The sequence below is a fragment of the Chlamydotis macqueenii genome, chromosome 5 (assembly GCF_036417535.1).
Source record: "Chlamydotis macqueenii isolate bChlMac1 chromosome 5, bChlMac1.mat, whole genome shotgun sequence".
Taxonomy (NCBI): Eukaryota; Metazoa; Chordata; class Aves; order Otidiformes; family Otididae; genus Chlamydotis; species Chlamydotis macqueenii.
Window position 1 is genome coordinate 20,088,461 of NC_141560.1, and position 18,983 is coordinate 20,107,443.

An 18,983-nucleotide genomic window follows, 5' to 3' on the forward strand; every position below is an offset into this window, starting at 1 on the left:
CTAAAGCTTGCATGGGCTGGCTCTGGAGCACATCTTTCTTTAATCCTGCAAATCAATAACCTCTTGCAAATTGGCATATAATTTAAGGGTTAATATTAACCTGAACAGTTACATTCAAATCTTGACATCTCTGAAAGTTCTTTTAAAGATTTTGGTTTTATCAACAATGTCTGTTAGGCCTGTAATGGCTGTGAGAAATAGAGCCTCAGCCTGAGGCAACTTCAAAGAGAGGATCCTGAAGGTCTTGAAGTTAGTTTACCTCTAAAGAGAGCCCCAGGAGGTGTTGAACCTGGTGGTAGCTGAAAGGGCATTCCTGGGGTTGATAGAAAGAAAAGGCAGCAGCTCTAAGAAGGGAGAAGATGTCAACACCAGGACAAGATAATAATTGCTCCAATTTTAGAATCAAATCAGTCTCATTAAAAAGATGATAGTATAAACAGAAGAGGAAAAACTATTCTAAAAACAGGCTTTAAACTAGGTTAAGTCCAGAGTATAGTGTTATCTGGAAATCTAAAGTCAGCTCCAGTGCACCAAAACTGAAACCCAATATGCATTGAAGTCCATCCCCCAAAGTAATTATCACTGCTATTACTGTAATACCTCTTTCTGTGAGTGTTATGCACTGTGCAGTGTAGCTGTTGACTACAGGGCACTTCAGAGGGAGTCTTTTATTGTTTTGCCTGCTTATGTGAGGCCTTTTAATATATTTTCATTATTTTTTCTTAATTATTTAAAATTATTAGAGGTTCAAACCAATAAATCTTCTTACTGGTGTCATACTCTTCTCACTGCACTGCAGTGCTCATAATATTTTACAGCTCTTAAAAACTTACTGTACAAAAACCAGTCAGGAATCCATGATTAATACAAAAGCTTCATTTATCACTGTTCAGGTATCTCTCTGTATTACTGTAAATTGTAATAGTTCACTTTTCATTTGGGAAGCAATTTTCATTACATTGCTTTCACATTGTGGATAGACCACAGCTGTTGTAGTACATGGACCCAAGATCCTTTGTTATCTTCAGAGTTTTAGTTCATCTGCTTTAGCTTTTCTTTTGTAGGGTGACTAATATTTTAGCTCCTGTTTGAATGTTTACATAGAATTAATTAATAAACCAAAGATGGGTGTAGTAGGCAATTAGTGGCTAATAAACTGATTTAAGTGCAAGGTAAGAGAGTATTTGGCATTTGACACTAAGTAGAAGGGTTTCCAAACCCTTCTGTGGATGATGGATTGATCTATGGTTGATGATGATTTATCATCCTTAAACAAGAACATTAAGATAATAGAGTAATGATGAAGTAAGTTTTCAGGAAGGGGTTTTCTTCCACTGTTAATTTGAGTGTACTCAGGCTATTTTTTCTGTACATCAGAGATTATCTCTGGAATATGATCTCTATCATTTTGCCAACTATTGTTCCCTCTATCTGTTTCTTTTCTGTTTTCTATGGTGAGAAAAGATAGCACTACTTTCTGTATATCAAAGCCCAGTCTTTGCCACCTCTCATTTGGTTTGAAACCAGGTTAGTATTAAGAATAAACTCAGTGTAAGCAGTGGCAAGGAGTTGTATTTTTATGCAAAGCCTGAATCCCAATGAAGGAAGTGAGTTAAACAGTCCTTCTTTATAATTTGAAATGTTCAGGAACCACTATTCTAAAGGATAAAGCTATACCTGCCTGCTTCCTGCTAAAATTAGTATTAGTCGCATAACTTTTAATTGCAGTGAAGTGTGCTGGAAATAAACCCTGTGAGTCTCAAGCAATTACCTCTCATGAAACACAAGACAAACAGGAGCTGAAAGCATGTTTAAGATTTTACTGAGCAGCTAGGGTTTCTTAGATACTCTATATGAAGCTTAAAAAAAAAAAAAAGATACCTCAGTGGAAGCCACTCATTAATGCCAAAGAATATGTGCACTTTTCAACCATCAGCCTGAAAGTTAAACTCTTTCCTAAGCACTCATAGTGAAGATCCTTATTTTCTCATTGCCTTGAGTTTTGGTCACATTATTGTGGAAACTCCTCTGTGTCCCTGACAGTGTAGTCCTGAAATACCAAATCCTATGTGCCAGGGTTGTGAAGCAGGTGTTGCCATCTCTGAAAATCTGGTTTATATCCTAAAGAAAATCTTAATGTTTAAATTTGCAATATAGAGGGTAAAGGAAAAGCAAGACAGAAAGGCAACTGCAACACAGAATCACTCATATTACGGTGATTGTTGATCCCCCCTCTTCCCCAACAGATACAGAGAGGCATTCTAGTTAGTGTTCAGAATACCCTCCAAAACTCCTGTGGGGAGCCTTCGGGGAAGCATCAGAGACTGAGTATGAGGGAGGTGGTGGATCTTGAAAGGCAATAGATAGAAATTACTTCATTTCTATCTATGAAGAGAAGGCTGCTGCCTTCTCTTCATTACAGGTACCTGTACATGGTGCCTCATCCTGGACATGAGGACTGTGCTACTTTTTCACTTAAGAGATGCTACTTTAAGGTTACAAACAGGCTGGATGGAGATGGCAAGTTTACCATTATGTTGCTTTAGGTATTCAACCTTCACCTTTCAGGACTGTCAGGCTATAATATTAAACACTCTAATGTAATCTACATGGTCATATTTTCCCATGGCACATAGATGTGTCATTCTGGCAACAAGAACTGTTTGGAGCCCTATTCCAGACCTTTCCTTTTGAAGGTGCTTCCTGCCCTCCTTTTACCTTTGCAATGGCAGCTCCTGCAAAATGTTGGAGAAGGCTGGGAGGAGCAGGGGGAGAGTTGTGGCATGGAGGGACACTTGCAGGGATGAGACATTTTCCACTCTTTTCACACTTTTACCTGGGAATGCTGCTCTGTCTTCTTCCTTTTACTTTCCTTCCATTCTTCTGGGCTCTGTATCGCACCTAGAGCAAAATTCACTCCCTGTGCAGGATGCTCGCTTGTTACTTAGCTAGTTACAAATAGTGTTCCTCTCTAGAAAGACTACAATATTGCAGTCTTTGTAGTGTTAACATCTGTAAGAAATCTCATGGTAAATATAAAATATGCTTTGGAGGCTTCTGCAAGAATTTATTGGAGAGAATGATATATGATACTGTACCCGAGAAGGGCAAGGGAAGGTTGCTTAGCCAGTTATTTCAAACTAAGCAGAAACTTAAATCTGCAGTCTAGAAACAGATACAAGAAGTCTAGCCTGAAGATCTTCTCCTTGTTTCAAATGGTCACTGTTTAACCTTTCAATATCTAGTCCAACAAAGTATCCCCTCTAGCTTTACGAATGCTATTGTTACATTCCTAATCACTAGGGAAATGTTCTGGAAGCTCAACATGGAATCTGGTATGATGGAATCTGGATGCTTTATTCCACTGTAGAGGAAGAAAACAAAACAAAACAAAAAAATTAACAGAACAAAAAATGTAAGCCCAAACAGAGCTAAAAAATGGAATATTGAATTTCTCTACCCTCCTAAGAGGAGATATTTCTAAAATGAAGTTCAATTTTCTTTTTCTTGCTAAGTCATTGAAAGTGGCCATGTAATGCAATAGATAACTAAACCTTCCATTGATCTAGCTACACTAATTGTCTTTCTCTGTCTCAGTTCATTTCTTAATTAGATGCTGAGTGTACACTCATAAATTTAGCCTTGCTGCTATGTGGCACTTCTCTTTGCACCACCATAACTACATTTTGGTTTTTTCCCCTGAATTGCACTGATGAGCAAGATGAAGCATTGATTCAATCCTGATCAAAATCAGGGTTACCAGGAATGGCAAGGTAAAATCCATTCAGGTACAGGGAAGTGATGTGGAACAACCATTATTAACCCATTCTTGCCCTCCCTGGGACAGGGGAATACAGGTGTAGCTCAGAAGGGAGTTGAAGGAAGGAGCAATACATTCAAATTTGGCTTCTGCAAGCGTCCTTTGAAATTTCTTAAGTCTGCAACATGAACCTCTGTTGTCCCTTGTCTGCTCCAATGTCTGAGAAAAGCATATATATACATGGATACCGCTTATTCTACATTTATTTTTTTCTTGGGCTGAATACAGCTCAGCCGCAACAGAGGTTTGGGATCGTTATTTTTGGTTTTTTTCAGTAGCATGATCAGCAACATGCAAGAACTATTTTAGTGTGTATCAGAAGGCCCTATGTGTACTTTCTAGTGAAAAGAAGAAGATTGGAAAGGGGTATATCAAGCCTAGAAAATTTCCAAGCCAGTGTTTCTGTGTTTTCATAACACAGTATCAGTACTCACATTATGACTGCAGCAAGATTCATGCCTAGAGATTTAAAAAAATAACAGTAGAGAAACCTGCTGCTCTGTGAGAAACTTGCTGCATATTCCATCTGGGTCTAGACAACCACCCCGCAGAAGTGTGGGTTTTTTTTAGGAAAAATAGCAATGAAAAAAAAAATCCTTCTTTACTCAGACCCGTGCCCTGTCTGTGTTCAGGATTGTCTCTCCCAAGCTTGGTAACAAATGTGAGTTCTTACAGCTTTTTATATCTCTCATCTCCTCTATAGTACCTACTACAGTTAAGAAACAGGGGATGGATTTTGCATTTTCTTGTGCTGCAATAGCACTGTTCTTTATAAAACGTGAGAATTAAAATGGCACTGAGGCACCAAGAGAGCTTGTTAGACAGTAGGGGAAGCCTGTCTCTAGTGGAATGGTTCAAACCACTGTTCATAACCCATGGAGGTGTCTGAAATATTATATATATTTAAAAATATATTACTTAGAATTCTGCTGCTATGCTTTCAAGGGGTGTTGCCCTCTTCATTGATGTGGTGAGTAGGCCTTGGCTGGCAGCAAGCACCCACATGACCGCTTGCTCACTCCCCTCCCTGCAGTGGGATGAGGAGAAAATAGAAGAACAAGAGTGAGAAAACTCATGGGTCAAAATAAAGACAGCGAAATCATTTTCCAAGTACTGTCACAGGCAAAACAGACTTGACTTGTGGAATTTGACTTAATTTATTGCCAATTAGCATAAATATTTAATTACTGAGTTGGGTGTTTGGAAACAAAACCAGACAGACGTTCAAAATGCCTTTCCTCCCCCTTTTCCAGGCTCAGCTTCACTCCAGACACCTCTCCTCCACCGATGTTATTGCTGCAGGTCACACTCGGTCCCTCCAGTGCAGCAGCGAATGGCACAGGGGTTGGAGTCAGGACACAGTGGTTTCTCTCTTCTGTTCCTTCTTTCTCAACCTTTGTCCTCTGGTCCTTTGCTGATCCTCCATGGGCTACCGTCCCTCCAGGGAAGTACCTGCTCTGCCATGAAGCACCTCCCACTCCTCTGACCTTGTTATTCCCTCATTCCCTCCTCCGCACCCTCATCCTCTGCCTGTCCAGCATTCCTGCCCTTTCTTCAGTACACTTTCCCAGAGGTGCCACCACCTCATCTGAAGGGCTCAGCAGTGTCCTGCGGTACGTCCATTGGAGCAAGCTGGAATGGCTTTGTCCAGAGAACACAGAAGAACAAAAGATTGTTATATTATTCTTAGATGTTATCTCTAAGCCAGTGATATTTAAAATACATTTAGTTTCAGTCTCATTTTGAATGTGAAGGAGCTAGAATAAGTTAGAAAGAAACCCACAGTGACAGGCCTTAGCAGCAGCGAGGTTAATGAGACCACACTGCTGATCACCAAGGAGCTCTGTGAGCCCAGTGCTGTGCCAGGCTTTCCGCAGAGCCTGTTGAGATGGGCATCACACCTTACAGAAGTATGTGCCAGGCTCTGGACCAGGGCTGGCTTCCATTTGACTGAGCTGAAAGACAAGCAGTGTGAACCTATGACTATCTGCACTGTCTACAGTAGCTTAGCAAAAATATTTTGACTAAGGACATACCTAATGTTTGTGGCAGAGAAATAAATAGAACCAATGTGATATTCTGTTCTATGCTTTGAGTGCAAAGATTGGGTTTCCTCTTGTTGAAATATTTTGAGGTGGAGAAAGTGATTTAGAAGACAAGCTGTTTAATTAGTGCACAGGAAGAGACAATCTGTTCCAAGAATAGTTGTCATCATGGGAGAGGGCATAAAGTTAAGAGTAGGTGAAAGGGACAACAGAAATGTTAAAGAAATGTATTTTCTTTGGAGGAGTGCTCCAAAATGCAGAGCCTTGTAGAGAGGTGAGGACAGCATGTTCCATGCAGGCATGTTATGCTAGCACTAAAAATATGACATTGGTCATCTAGCCAAAAAGGTAAACAACTTGCTTGGTGTCTTGGAGATATTTGTCAGGAATTCAGAAAAGAAAATGTTTGGAAGACAGAGGAACCATCTGAGATCACTGTGAAGCAGCAAATGTTCCAGTGCTATTTTTGGTTGAGTAGTACTGTAAATTGGGGGAGTTTCTGTGAAATGGGAGGTAACACTACAAACCTTGGAATAAGCATATTTGAAATATGCTGTTCATGGAATATATGTTCCATATATTTAGCATTTAGTCTAGTCTGATAAATGGCTGTAGCATCTTTTGATCCTACACTTAATGTCTCCTGCTCCCTTTTCAAAGGAATATGTATCATCCCTGTGGTCTCAGCTTGGGAAATTAAGAACCTTGTTTGGTCCTTTTGTTTTCAACAGTCAGGTCAGAAAAATTGTGCCTGAGTTAATCCACCTGAAAAGTGCAGGAGCTGTAAAAGAATCCAGTTCATCAGTTGTGATGTGTAGGACCAGAGAGAGAGAAAAGGAAAAAAAAAAAAATTGAATTTCTTTTAACTCCTAAAATTATTGGATGAGACCAAAACTGATAAGACCCCTGTGTATATAATAGAAAATAACAAAAAAGTGATGTCACAATTATTGACGGAAATGATGCATAAGAACTAAATTCCACTGATGAGGGTATTTACATGAGAATGTCTGTCCTCACCCCTTTTGGCATTAGAGCAGGTTGACAGTACGTTATTTGAATTAATATGAGCAAGATGATGTTTGTGATGTTGCCAGTTTAGCACTTAGGCACCTTAAGAGTAAAATAAGCACCTTCACTGGTGATGGTAAATAGAAATAACCCCTCATACGTGGTTATATCACAGAAAACTCTCTGTTCTTTTCTTAGATTCCTCCTTTGCTCTTTAACCAGATTAGCTCTAGGTGGATTTAAATTGAAGTATCTCTCATTAGCAGGCACTAATTTATTTATATTTGATGAATGTCTTACAAATTATCTGCTTCATGAGTGTGGAGAAAACTTGTTGGTAAAACCAAACTAAAAAAAAAAAGTAGAAAAGATGTCTTTTAAAAGTGTTTTTATTTTACTTAAACCACTATGAGATGAACTGTTTTTCCTGGAGAAAGGTGTCTCTTACTTTTTCATTTTGACACCTATAGGAAATCCTGTATTTATGCCACAAAATGATCTCAGAGGATGTGTTAAGCCTGGCTAGAATTGTTCAGCTACTTGCCAGTGTTTGGCTCCAGATTGCAAATGCTATTTCAAAGAGAAGTTTGTATGAACCTTTTCAGACTTCTCAGCCTTTAGTGTTATATATACACAGTGTTTTATATATATTTTTTTATTTTAATAATGACTTGGTACAGTGTAATATTGCAGTGGCTTAGGCTAATCTAATCTCATTTTGATATAACTGTGCCAAAACTGGAATGTAAAGGCTGCATTTCCTTATTCCTGAGAACTTGGTCAGCACAAAATGGTGTTCTTTGGAGTAAAATAGCAAGGCCAACTCCCTCTGCAAAAAACCCCATGCAAACCAATCTTTTTGTCACATGTCATTACTAACAATGTACATATTCCATTAAAAATGGCATATATGTCTTAGCATTTTTTTTTATCTGTAGCAGTTATACTCTACTATGAATGTCTTCTGAATGCACATCTAACTGTAAAAAGGCTCCCCTTTTCACTTGTATCCTAAATTTCATGTGTTGTCCATTCTACTTCTGACTCTTGCTTTTGTGCTATTTTCAGTAGCTCTAAAAATGCTGTGCCTTATTCACCATTGCTTTCTGACTTCATTTGTACCAGTGGAAGAGTAAGGAAAAAATAGACTCTCAGCTGCTCTGCTTTTTTTTTGTGAGTGACTGAGGTGCACAATAACCGCGAGTCAGGCCTTTCTGCAGATCCTCTCATTACTGTCGTTACCATTTTGACTTAAAAAAACCAACAAGCTTCAGCTGGATTTATCACTCATGAACAAGTGGAGTCCTGAACATTTGGTACTGATTTGCAGGCCATTCTTTCCACTCCTGTTTCTACCATAAGCCAGGACAATCCTGACACGTATTGAAATGCATTTTAATGTTGCTATATGGGGGCTGGAGGAAGGATTGCTATGCATAAATTTGCTTTACTATTAGTACTTGGCAGCTCCAAAGTACTTTTTCTGCAAGGATTCCCAGTACTATACAGCACTGCACGTGCCTCCTACCTTCCACTGTAGCAAGGTGTCTGCCTTTTCATTTTTATTTATCAGGAGATTGAAGCATTTAGTAGGAGTGAACAAGTCACCTTGGCCAAACTAGTAAATAAACAACAAGTTGGTTGAATCCTCACCTTCCATGACAAAACGCAAGTGTGCCAATCTAAGACACCACATAACATCCATGTGATCGGTTGCTTAACCTTCACCACACATACAGAAAGCCTGAAATCATGCCGTTGTGAATGTGTGTCCATACCTCTTACAGAAGCTAGATCATCCTTTAGCGTTTTAGCAAATTGCTCAAAATGACTCTCCAGAGAAGGAGAGGAAGTAAGAAGTCAAGGCAGGTTTTATATTCTTGTGTTGTTTTTCTCCTTGATACTTCCGTGGCAGTTTTTTTTCCATGTCTTGTGTTCGATTAATCTTATTTATGGCCTATTAATAACCTTATTTAACTATTTCTGTTCAGCCAGACACATAAAACCATGCGCACACACAAAAAGGAAAAAAAAAAAAGTGTAGGGATCATGTCAAACAGTTTCAGAACTAAAACTATTTATGAAGCATGACACACTTATGCTGCTACCTGGATTCTAAATGCAGAGCATCCCAGATCAGATGAGTGCCTAATGGGAGTCTGACATTGCACCTCTGAAAGAAATGCTCATACTTTAGTGGAAGCAGTAGTACTTGCTCACAAGCTGGTTAGATATTAACCAGTTCAGGCAATATCCCTCCTGTATATTATAATGATAATTTCTGAGACCTCGTTTCCTGTCTAGGCAGTGTCCTACTCTGAAATGAGATCTCATTTCTGGGTTAAGGGAGATGCTTGATTTGGAAATCTAATTTGGAAATACGTGACTTACAGTGACCGCTACATTCATTTTCTGGGATAAATAGAGAATTTACACTGCCACTGTAATTAATCCACAGTAATATTTCTAGTAATCTCCAGGTTTCTCATGAAACTCAATGGAATTTTCAGTTTATTTACAGCAGAGAAAATCTGAAATAAATGTGCCAGAGTCAGTGTGTTAGTCCAGGCTTGCATCAATATTACTGGAAACAAAATCTAAGTTTATATTAAATAAATTGAGAGTTTATATGATCTAGGAATGTAAAATGTTGCAGTTACATTGCTCATATTTCTATTCAGTTTATAGCAGCCAGTAACACACATACTCTTAGTTCAAGAGCTTTCCAGGTGGACTTACGTAGGTAATTTTATCTCAGGTTGTTTAGTATTTGACATAAATCCTTTATTTCCGGAGTAAACCAATAATATAGCTATCTATTTTTGAAAAGGAGATTTAACCTTCATATTTATGAATGAAAGCTGAAAATCCTGAGTCTGGAAAACCCAAAGCATGAATTATTTCTACATAGAATCTCAGGTTTTTAGAGGGGAAAAAAAGGGTTTATTTTTGTCTTAGTCTTGATTGTTTATGCTTGCTGCTGGTGAGGCAATGTGGGTGTACGTAGACATGTATGGAGGTGTGTATGTATGTGCACTTTTTCTTGCACATTGAACCTGATCTGAAGTGTACTGCAGCCTTTCTAAAGCTTAGGACTGCTTTTCCAGGCTGTGTTTCTGGTAGGTTAGTAACTGCCTAGTGCGTGGAAAATGGGAATCGCAGTTTTCTGAGGCCAGACGTAGAGGTTCACTATTATCTGGGCAGGGCTCTCACTAATGGGGAGGGAAGGCTGTATTCCACTTAATAAGCTCACAAAAGACAGAGAGAGACATACCAGATGACACCGGGAAGATCAGTCTGGCATTCGTGAGGTATATAGTCCCTGAAATCCACTCAAAAATATTTTTTTTCTTTTGTTATTTCTTTTTTTTTCTAGAAAAAGCAAGTGAGTCAAACAAAGATCCGGGTGATCTCTACCATCCTCTTCATCCTGGCAGGCTGCATTGTCTTTGTGACCATTCCTGCAGTTATCTTCAAACACATCGAGGGATGGACAGCCTTGGAGTCCATCTACTTTGTGGTTGTCACTCTGACTACTGTTGGCTTCGGTGACTTTGTAGCAGGTGAGCAGCTTCCAGCCTAGGTGCTCTGCACGAGGGCCTTGGCTCTTAGAATTTGTTCTTTGTTGTAGAGAGGAGGCTTTTCACAATGTATTATATTCCAGTGAAATGATGCCAGGTGTTTCTGTTGGGGTTACTATGTGATAGGACATCAGGTTGATTTAAGATCCAGGTATCTTGCCATCTGCAGATTGCAAGCTTTCAGCAGTGTAGATAACGGGAGCCTGGGAAGTCCTGATTATCCTTTATCGTGCAATGAATTATGCACAAGTCAAATGACCTTCCTGTTGAATTCAAGATTTGTATTAGTCCATTAGGGTTCAGTCTGAGGCTGACTGCAGAAGCAAGTAGCCAAAATGATGAATGGATGAAGGTTTTACAAGATAGGGCAGAGCCATAGTGCTGGAGAAATCTCTGGTTGGATGCAGTAGTGGGCTGCTACTACAGGAGCTGCAGCATTTCAGAAACTGCATTTTGTTCTCTAACCTTGGCAGAAATTTTGACATTGCAGTTGCCCTGTTAAGGAAAACTCCTGTAGGAAGAGAACGACTAATGAAGTATGCATCTCAGTGCTAGGAGGATACGCTCCAAGATTAATACAGTACTAGTAGGAACTATAAATATCCATCCTTATCAATTTCCAAATAGGGAGTCCAGATTGTTGGCTGGAGAGATAACAGATTTTTTTTTTCACACAACTGCTTTGCTAACGAAAAGGTGGTTAAAATAAGTGGATTCCTTTTCCCATTAGTGCATGACCTCTACTCCTTATTCCTGTTAGTGGTCCGAATGAAAGGCATTAAGATGCCTATGTTACAGACAGCCATATTATGCTCCTGTTTTGTTATTTCCTATAAATCAGTGAAATATGAGTTAAAAATGTCAAATGAAACTACAGGGAAATACAAAGTTTTCTTTGCTGAAAAGCTGCTGACAATTCTTTTTGTAGAGAAAACTAATCCTCCTTTTCTATGACTTAGTGGTATAGAAGACATGAATTATTGAGGAAGAAAAGACATTGAACAAAGAGAGCCCCAGATATGAAAAAGAAGTATTTTACAGGCATTCAGATACAGAAGTGATTGTATGAGATTGGTCCATTTCTGCCATTTAAATGTGAAGAGAAGCTCACTGATCATCTGTCCTTGTGGTATCACAATGTGAAATAAAAATAATCAACAATATTTTTCTTAAGTGTATCACACTTTGGTATTATTTTCTTTAATAATATAATAGTAAAAATCTCTGAATATTAAATTAAATTATTTTATATCCAACATGACTGGGAGAATATAATACACAGCTGGGTGGCTACTAACAACCAGGATTTCTCAAAAATCTAATGGAAGACCCTGAATGAGAAAACATCAGAGGCGATCTCATGATAAAACTTTAAGGCAGGTGATCACCAGGAGATTTGGGTTTTATTGCTGGTTTTGAGACAGATTTTCTGTCACTTTTATTTTCTGTCACTTTAATGTCTCAGTATCTCTGTCCCTTCAACATCAAATAAAAAATACTACATCGTATTGGGTAAAACAGCATCAATGGAGTTATGCTGATTTATTCCACCTAGAACGTGTCCCATCTCTTGGCAAACTGGCAAAGCTTTTGTACTACTGTTGGAGAAACAATTGTCGATGTAGCCTGAAAAAAACATAATATCTAATAGGCTGAAAAAAGTGGCCTCATACTTTCTCAGTTGCTTGATTACTCCATAAGATAGACCCAGACAATCTGTTTCAGAGCAAGCTTCCTCAGGGACACGTATGATCAGAAGAAGAGACTCGTACCATAGCAACAGCTGTCCCCACCTCCCATTGTTTTATACCCTTAAAGACTGGTAAAAAGAGAGTGATTCATGTGGTCTATGAGGAGAAATTAATATCAAAACCAATACTTGGGTTCCTGCCAGTTCTCAAATGTCTGACCTTCCATGGGAATATTCAAACGCCATACGTACACTCATACTGAGTCTGGATAAAATTAAAAAGTTATAGGAATGTATCAGGCTGCAAAAAGCTCAGGGGGAAATGCTGAACTGTGTTGTCTGGTGATTTTAATGGGGGAAAAGCCTAAAATCTCCCCGTAGTCATACAGAAGTACAGGTTGGTGTCTAGCTCTTGTCTAACCAATGCTGGAGTCCAGGAAATATGCAATCCTTTGCCTGAGTCCCCTGGTAGTCTTGCTTTTCAGGCAGAGATTTACACAGGTGCCACCAAAGTGATGTTTGTTCACCTGCACTGAGGGATACAGCTGTGCCCATGGGGCTGTGCGGACTCTTTGCCACTTGCCCTCTTCAGCTCAGGGCTGTGCCTACCTCTCACTGACTCTCATTCATGCTGTGCACATAGCACTGTGAGTCTCAAAAGTGAGGTTGTGGTTGCTTTCTTTTGGAAAAGTTTATTCTATTCTGTGGTAGGCAGCAGCCTGGCTGCTACTGCACTTATTTTGGGCTCTTCATAGTCCATTAGATTTGCTAAATATCTCACAAACTTGTTTGACCAGCTCATCATAAGACTTTAATGAAGACCATATAGGATATTTGTTGCTTCATTTGATTCATAAATCCTCTCAAGTCACTGCCTAGAGAATGCACCCCTATAAATGCTACCCAAGCTGATAGTATATCTGTATTATCGTGGCTGATGCATAGTTGGCTTCCTGTCAGATAACCTGATTTGGAGGGGAAGACAAAGCTCTTCTGCACATAGGTCTCTCAATCTTGTAGCTAAACTAAAAAAAAATCTGGAAACTCTATAACCTGAGGGAGTTGAACTGTAAAGTTTCTCAACTACCAGGCTGCAGGCAGTTCAGAATAAGGAAGACTAGCTGTATTAAATTTTTTTCTTGGATATGTGAAGTATTATCAAAGCAGGAATTTCAGACTTGCTTTAGAGTATGAGCAATACAAAGAAAAGTGTTTACTAGGTGCTCTGGGAGGTCACATAGCAGCACACAAATAGGTAACTTTGAAGAGTTTTAAATTAAGAACAGACTATGTTACTCCCATCTGACAAGCTTCTCATCTATTAGAACTACAGTGGTATTGGCAAGAGGCAAGAAATACTTTCAGAAACTTCTCAGAATTACAGATATTTTGTCATAATTTTGGCATCTCATGATTCCTAAGCAAAAGTATATACTTATTGCAGGAGGAAATGCTGACATACATTACCGGGAGTGGTATAAACCCTTAGTGTGGTTCTGGATCCTTGTTGGCCTTGCTTATTTCGCTGCTGTCCTGAGTATGATTGGAGACTGGTTAAGAGTCCTGTCCAAGAAGACAAAAGAAGAGGTATGATTAGTAATTTCTCAGTGGTTTGTCATTGTATAAGAGAGCTTGAAGTGCCTGATTCCTGCATGTCTAAAGAAGGATGCTCCACTGCATGACCAGTTCCCCATGGTTTACTCACAGGCTGCCTTTGGTATCCAGTTAGCTCTTATCTTTAGCTGCTGCACAAACAGAGGAAAAAAAGCAACTTAAGCAACCTAGGTTGTTATGCCTCTATCAATGCTACCAAATACATAGAACACATCAGTAGGATTGCAATTATGGAATAAGAGAGGCCAGCCTTCACTCTGAAACTAGCTACAAAATTGTGAAAAAAATTCCAGTATTCTCTTTAAAAATTGGAGATGCATGGGTTTTGAAGACATTAGCTGGCTGTCTTCATTAGGAAACAAGAATCTGCCTTTAAACCAGGAGTTTACATTGAGTTTCCCCACCTTTCCCTATGCCAAGGAATATGGTTCTGAATAAAGGTTACAACTTAGGCCCCTTACTGAGTACCATATTATTAAAAATTGAAGAAATTGAGTAGTCAGCATCAGGGAGAACATGATTAAATTCACTTAGAACATCCTCTCCATGATTCAAAGACAGTATTGCTAATGCTTCACTCAAATAAGGGTGGAAAATAGAAGGCAATTGCCATGACTCTAGAGCTGAAGCCTATTGTGGAGGATGTTAATAATATAATTTCAATTTTTAAGGCAATTTCCTCCTGCAATACTAGCAAAGCTAACCTACCAGGGTTAGCCAAAGAGCAGACACAGATAAAATTTGGCAGAGTGCTGTTTATCATTTATGAAGGCAACCATGCTACCTGAGGCCCGGTGCATCCCCTGTGCATCTCCATTAATAAAGGGGCCTTCACAGAGAGTTTGGCTGTCAGGTTGATCATCAGCAGGCACATACATGTGGGAAACTGATCTCTCATGGTGGATGTGAGATGCCTGCTGCCACAAATAATACAGTTCTAAATGGACACCTGCTCATCTGGCTCAAGGAGCCAAAGATGACTTCCTTGTGGATCACTGAATGCAGAAACTGATTTCTGGCTACAGCAACCTAAGCAAACCATTGACCTTGGCAGGCTCCTGCAGACATTGTACTCCTGAATCTGTTCTCCTTCAGCTGAACTTCGGAAAAGATCTGTGTTGACTGAGTTATTACTTGGTCATTTATCTTCTTTTTTTTTTTTTTCTAATTTTGGAAGAAATAGTTATTCAATACAGCAACCATGTAGATGCTTTAGTCTTAGCCATTATTCTGCTCTCAGGTGCAAAGGAGTAAAACAGAACAAAGCAGTGAGACATTTAAGGGCATGCTCATGGTGCCCACACAGAATATGTCTTGAAAACTTCTCCAGCTGGCTTGAGAGGGTGGTATTTGGACAGTTAGGCAATGGAAACCTCCATTAAAGACAGCTACCTATCTAATAGGTATTTCCAGCATTAATTGCTCTGTAGTTCTGTGGCACTGAACAGAACCTTCAGTGGGACGGAACAGCTCCATCCATGAGCAATATAAGAAAATACATTACTTATTGCTGCACTGCTTGTTGTGCTGTTCTCAAGCATATTGGTATAACTACATGTGATTAATTTTGTCCACTCATGACCATCTGTCACTGACATTATAAGTCAAGAATTACGTTCTTAACCAAAGAGGGATTAGCATGAACACCTCCATCATGTAACACACTATAAAATGTGTGGAGTGGGAAAATGTGAAATAGGCAGACAAGTTATATGACACACAAGCCATTAGCTAGTCACTAGCTGGTGTGTTTAGAGCTTGCCCAGTATAACCACTTTGCTGCTGAAGTTTGGGTCCAGATGGATGCACTGGAGCTGGGGCTGGTCTCTGATTTTATGCCAAAGAAGAAAGTGCTTGTGCTGCTGTTCTGTAGGAAATACTATAGCTTCATTTTTCTTTTTCTTTTTTTTTTTTAATTCATTTCTTGTAAAGGTTGGAGAAATAAAAGCCCACGCAGCGGAGTGGAAAGCGAACGTGACAGCTGAGTTCAGGGAGACACGGAGGCGGCTCAGCGTGGAGATCCACGACAAACTTCAGCGGGCAGCCACCATCCGGAGCATGGAGCGCAGGCGCCTGGGCCTGGACCAGCGAGCCCACTCCTTAGACATGCTCTCTCCAGAGAAGCGCTCTGTCTTTACTGCCTTGGAAACAGGACGCTTCAAGGCCTCATCTCAGGAAAGTATCAACAACAGGCCTAATAACCTGCGCCTTAAAGGGTCAGACCAGCTCAATAAACATGGGCAGGGGGCATCTGAGGACAACATCATTAACAAGTTTGGGTCGTCTGCTAAGATGACCAAAAGGAAAAACAAAGACCTCAAAAAGACCATCCCTGAGGATGTGCGTAAAATTTATGAGACCTTCCGAAACTACTCCTTGGATGAAGAGAAAAAGGAAGAGGAGACAGAGAAGATGTGCAATTCTGAGAACTCTTCTAGCACTGCAGTCCTGACCAACTGCATCCAGCAGCACTCAGACCTGGAGAACGGAGTGATCCCCAATGAAACCAAAGAAAGGGAACATGAAAACAAGGCATTACTTGAAGACAGAAATTAAATGTAAAATATGCTTGACTTGAATTAACAATGTTAGTGTTTTTATATACATATATATATTGAGACACGTGCCTTACACAGACTCCTTATTCAGTCTGAATTATATAGCATCGAAGAATATTTCACTGTGCCATAAAGACTCAAGCTTGCGCTGCCAAAACAAATCAGGAACACAGCACTGCAGAATGGCAACAGAAAGCTACGCACATGGAAATTTCAGCCTGTATAAGATTACCAAGGCAAGAGACAAAGGAAGAGGTTGAACCGTGGCAATATCACCAGAGTGCTCCTACCATGGCATAATATTAAACAAAGGGCAGCTATGTGAGAAGAACCTTTGAAAGGAATGAAAAAGTGTATCTTTGTAATGGAGTATGCATCCATAATGCCTTTCCCTGGTGATTAAAAAGAGGAGAAATGATCGGAGTGAACTAGAAACTTTCAGTAAGGCTTAGTTTACATTTTGGCACGTGATCCAAGCTAGATTTTTTGTTTTTTTTTTTTTTCCATTTTTGAATCAGATGCATTATCTTTCTAAACTCCAAAAGAATGTCCGTGGACACAGCCACCAGCTAGGTGCTGCTTTGAAAAATCAACACAGACATATTTAAGGGTCGGATTGCTCTTTTCATTAAAAAAAAAGAAGAAAAAACTCTGCGGGTATTTCTCTTAACCAGTGACAAAAAAAAAGGAAATGGATTTTTTTTTTTTCTCATGTAGGAAATATTCAATGTGAAGTCACAGCAAGAAAGTGCATATGAAGAAAATGCAACATCTCGTACTATGCTGTTTAAAAGAAGATAAACATTAATTTAATGATATTTGGCTAGATGTTTAAAACAGTGGGCCAACTGGTTTTTTTTTTAATAATTTCTCATTCACACTTTCTACCACTGAAAAAAACCCCTTCAATTTTAATGCTGTAAGACTACAAAGACCGAAGGAAAGCTATAGCTTTTGCATGTCAGCAAACTGCTGTTCTCTGTAGCTGAATCAGAACTTTTAAAAATAGACATAAGAGCATATATGCTATTCACATGAGAGCCAGGGCAACCATAGAATCTCAGGGCTCTCTGCCCCTTTTGCTGGATTTGGGTTTAGACATAAGCTGCAGTCACAAACTTAGGAAAAAAAAAGAAAAAAGAAATTTAGGAAAAGAAGTTGAGAAAAATATGGTGGTAATCTCTTAAGTGCTTATAGCTTTAAGTGCCATTAATGCTATCATATTTTGTAACTTTTTAAACAAGTATTTTGAATTATTTGTTTTATTTCCTTTCAGGTACTATCTTTGTTTGACATTTGCTATCTCTTATCTTGATAAAATCTAAACATGAGCTGTCTGCATTTCTAGACTAAAGTGAAACGTAACCAAACTGTGGGCATTTTTAAAAAATCTTTCGTGATGTCTGGATATATGGATATAAGAAATACAAATGTCCCTAGACTTCGCAGGGACACTTCACATTTAAAAGGCTGCAAAATAATTAATCAGAATTGCAAAACACACTACATTTTTGTAGTCTCAGCCTGTGGGCTACTGTGTTTGCCACTGCAGACAGAAGATTTTGCATGCTGGAAATGAGATAGACAGGATTGCACCAGCAATCTTGTCTATCTTTCCCTGCGCCTTCACAAAATCATAAATGTTCCTGCAATTCAAACTGTAGGCTTACAGGTAAAGTAAGCATGGATGCAGGTGGCAGAGACATACCAATCTTACAAGTTAGTCAAACATACAGACACTCGCAGGTCATACAGACACAGACTTTTGGAATTGCATGCTCATGTCTACATGCACAAAAATGCACTCTTCCTTTTCTGTGATAGTTTCTGAGATTTTATGCACAATGAGCCAATTCAAAATCTATCTGGTCACCAGAATACATAATTGCCATGGCTGTGAATAGAAGCATGGCAATGCAAATGCAAATTTTGAGTATGCATATTTTCATATCTAATTAACTCTGCATGATTTGCAGGAGTGAGCCAAATTCCACTCATGCAGAAGAGGAAAATAGTCCTTAGTATGTTCTGTCCACTGGTTCACTTCACTTGAAATATTGTATAGTCTTTCTAATTTTGTAATCTGTCTGAAAATTAAGGATGAAAAAACAATGTTTGAAAAATTTCAGGTCATTTGGGATTGCATTAACTCAATAAGATCCAACAGAAATTGAATTCTGCTGAGTTCACCAATGAATCTCTTAAGGTGCAGGGCTGCGCTCTGGCTTTAGCTTATTGGAGGCAGGGCAGTAAGCCTAGTCTCCAGGGAAGGTTTCATCTGACTCAAGAGCTGCTGTGGCTCCTGGAGGCTTTTGTGCCACGCAGCCCTGTACTCAGCTTCACAATGACGCAGATGACAGCTTGTGGCCATCCTCCTCAAGCCACAGGCATACACCAGCAAGATACAGGTCTGTTCAAGCACTGGAGTCCTTTAGCCCTCCTGTTCCTCCTGGTTTTGAGCAGGCCTGGCATGAAGTTCAGCCTCAAGTGCCACATGTGAGCAAATCTTCTAAAGTCTCACTCAGAAATACAGTGAATCATGTTGTGCTAATTCTGTAGTGCCAGGAAGGATGAAGCGTACCTGGATGTACTAAGGTTTTATGTTGTTCAGATCTGGGGCTTTACTGTGGCCTAGTGGGAAGTTAGGACCAAAAGCTACAATTT

The 18,983-nt window shown here is 39.4% G+C and overlaps 1 protein-coding gene across 1 annotated transcript in view; it reads left to right on the plus strand.

Annotated features, from left to right (window-relative positions):
• The window catches only part of KCNK10 (potassium two pore domain channel subfamily K member 10), a 70,063-nt gene extending 53,746 nt beyond the window's left edge, over window positions 1-16,317 (plus strand). Inside the window, exons 6-8 of the mRNA XM_086749005.1 lie at window positions 10,253-10,439; window positions 13,592-13,734; window positions 15,694-16,317. Coding sequence (XP_086605131.1) covers window positions 10,253-10,439; window positions 13,592-13,734; window positions 15,694-16,317 — 954 coding nt within the window. The remainder of the gene's footprint in view (window positions 1-10,252; window positions 10,440-13,591; window positions 13,735-15,693) is intronic.
• The last annotated feature ends 2,666 nt before the right edge of the window (window positions 16,318-18,983 follow it).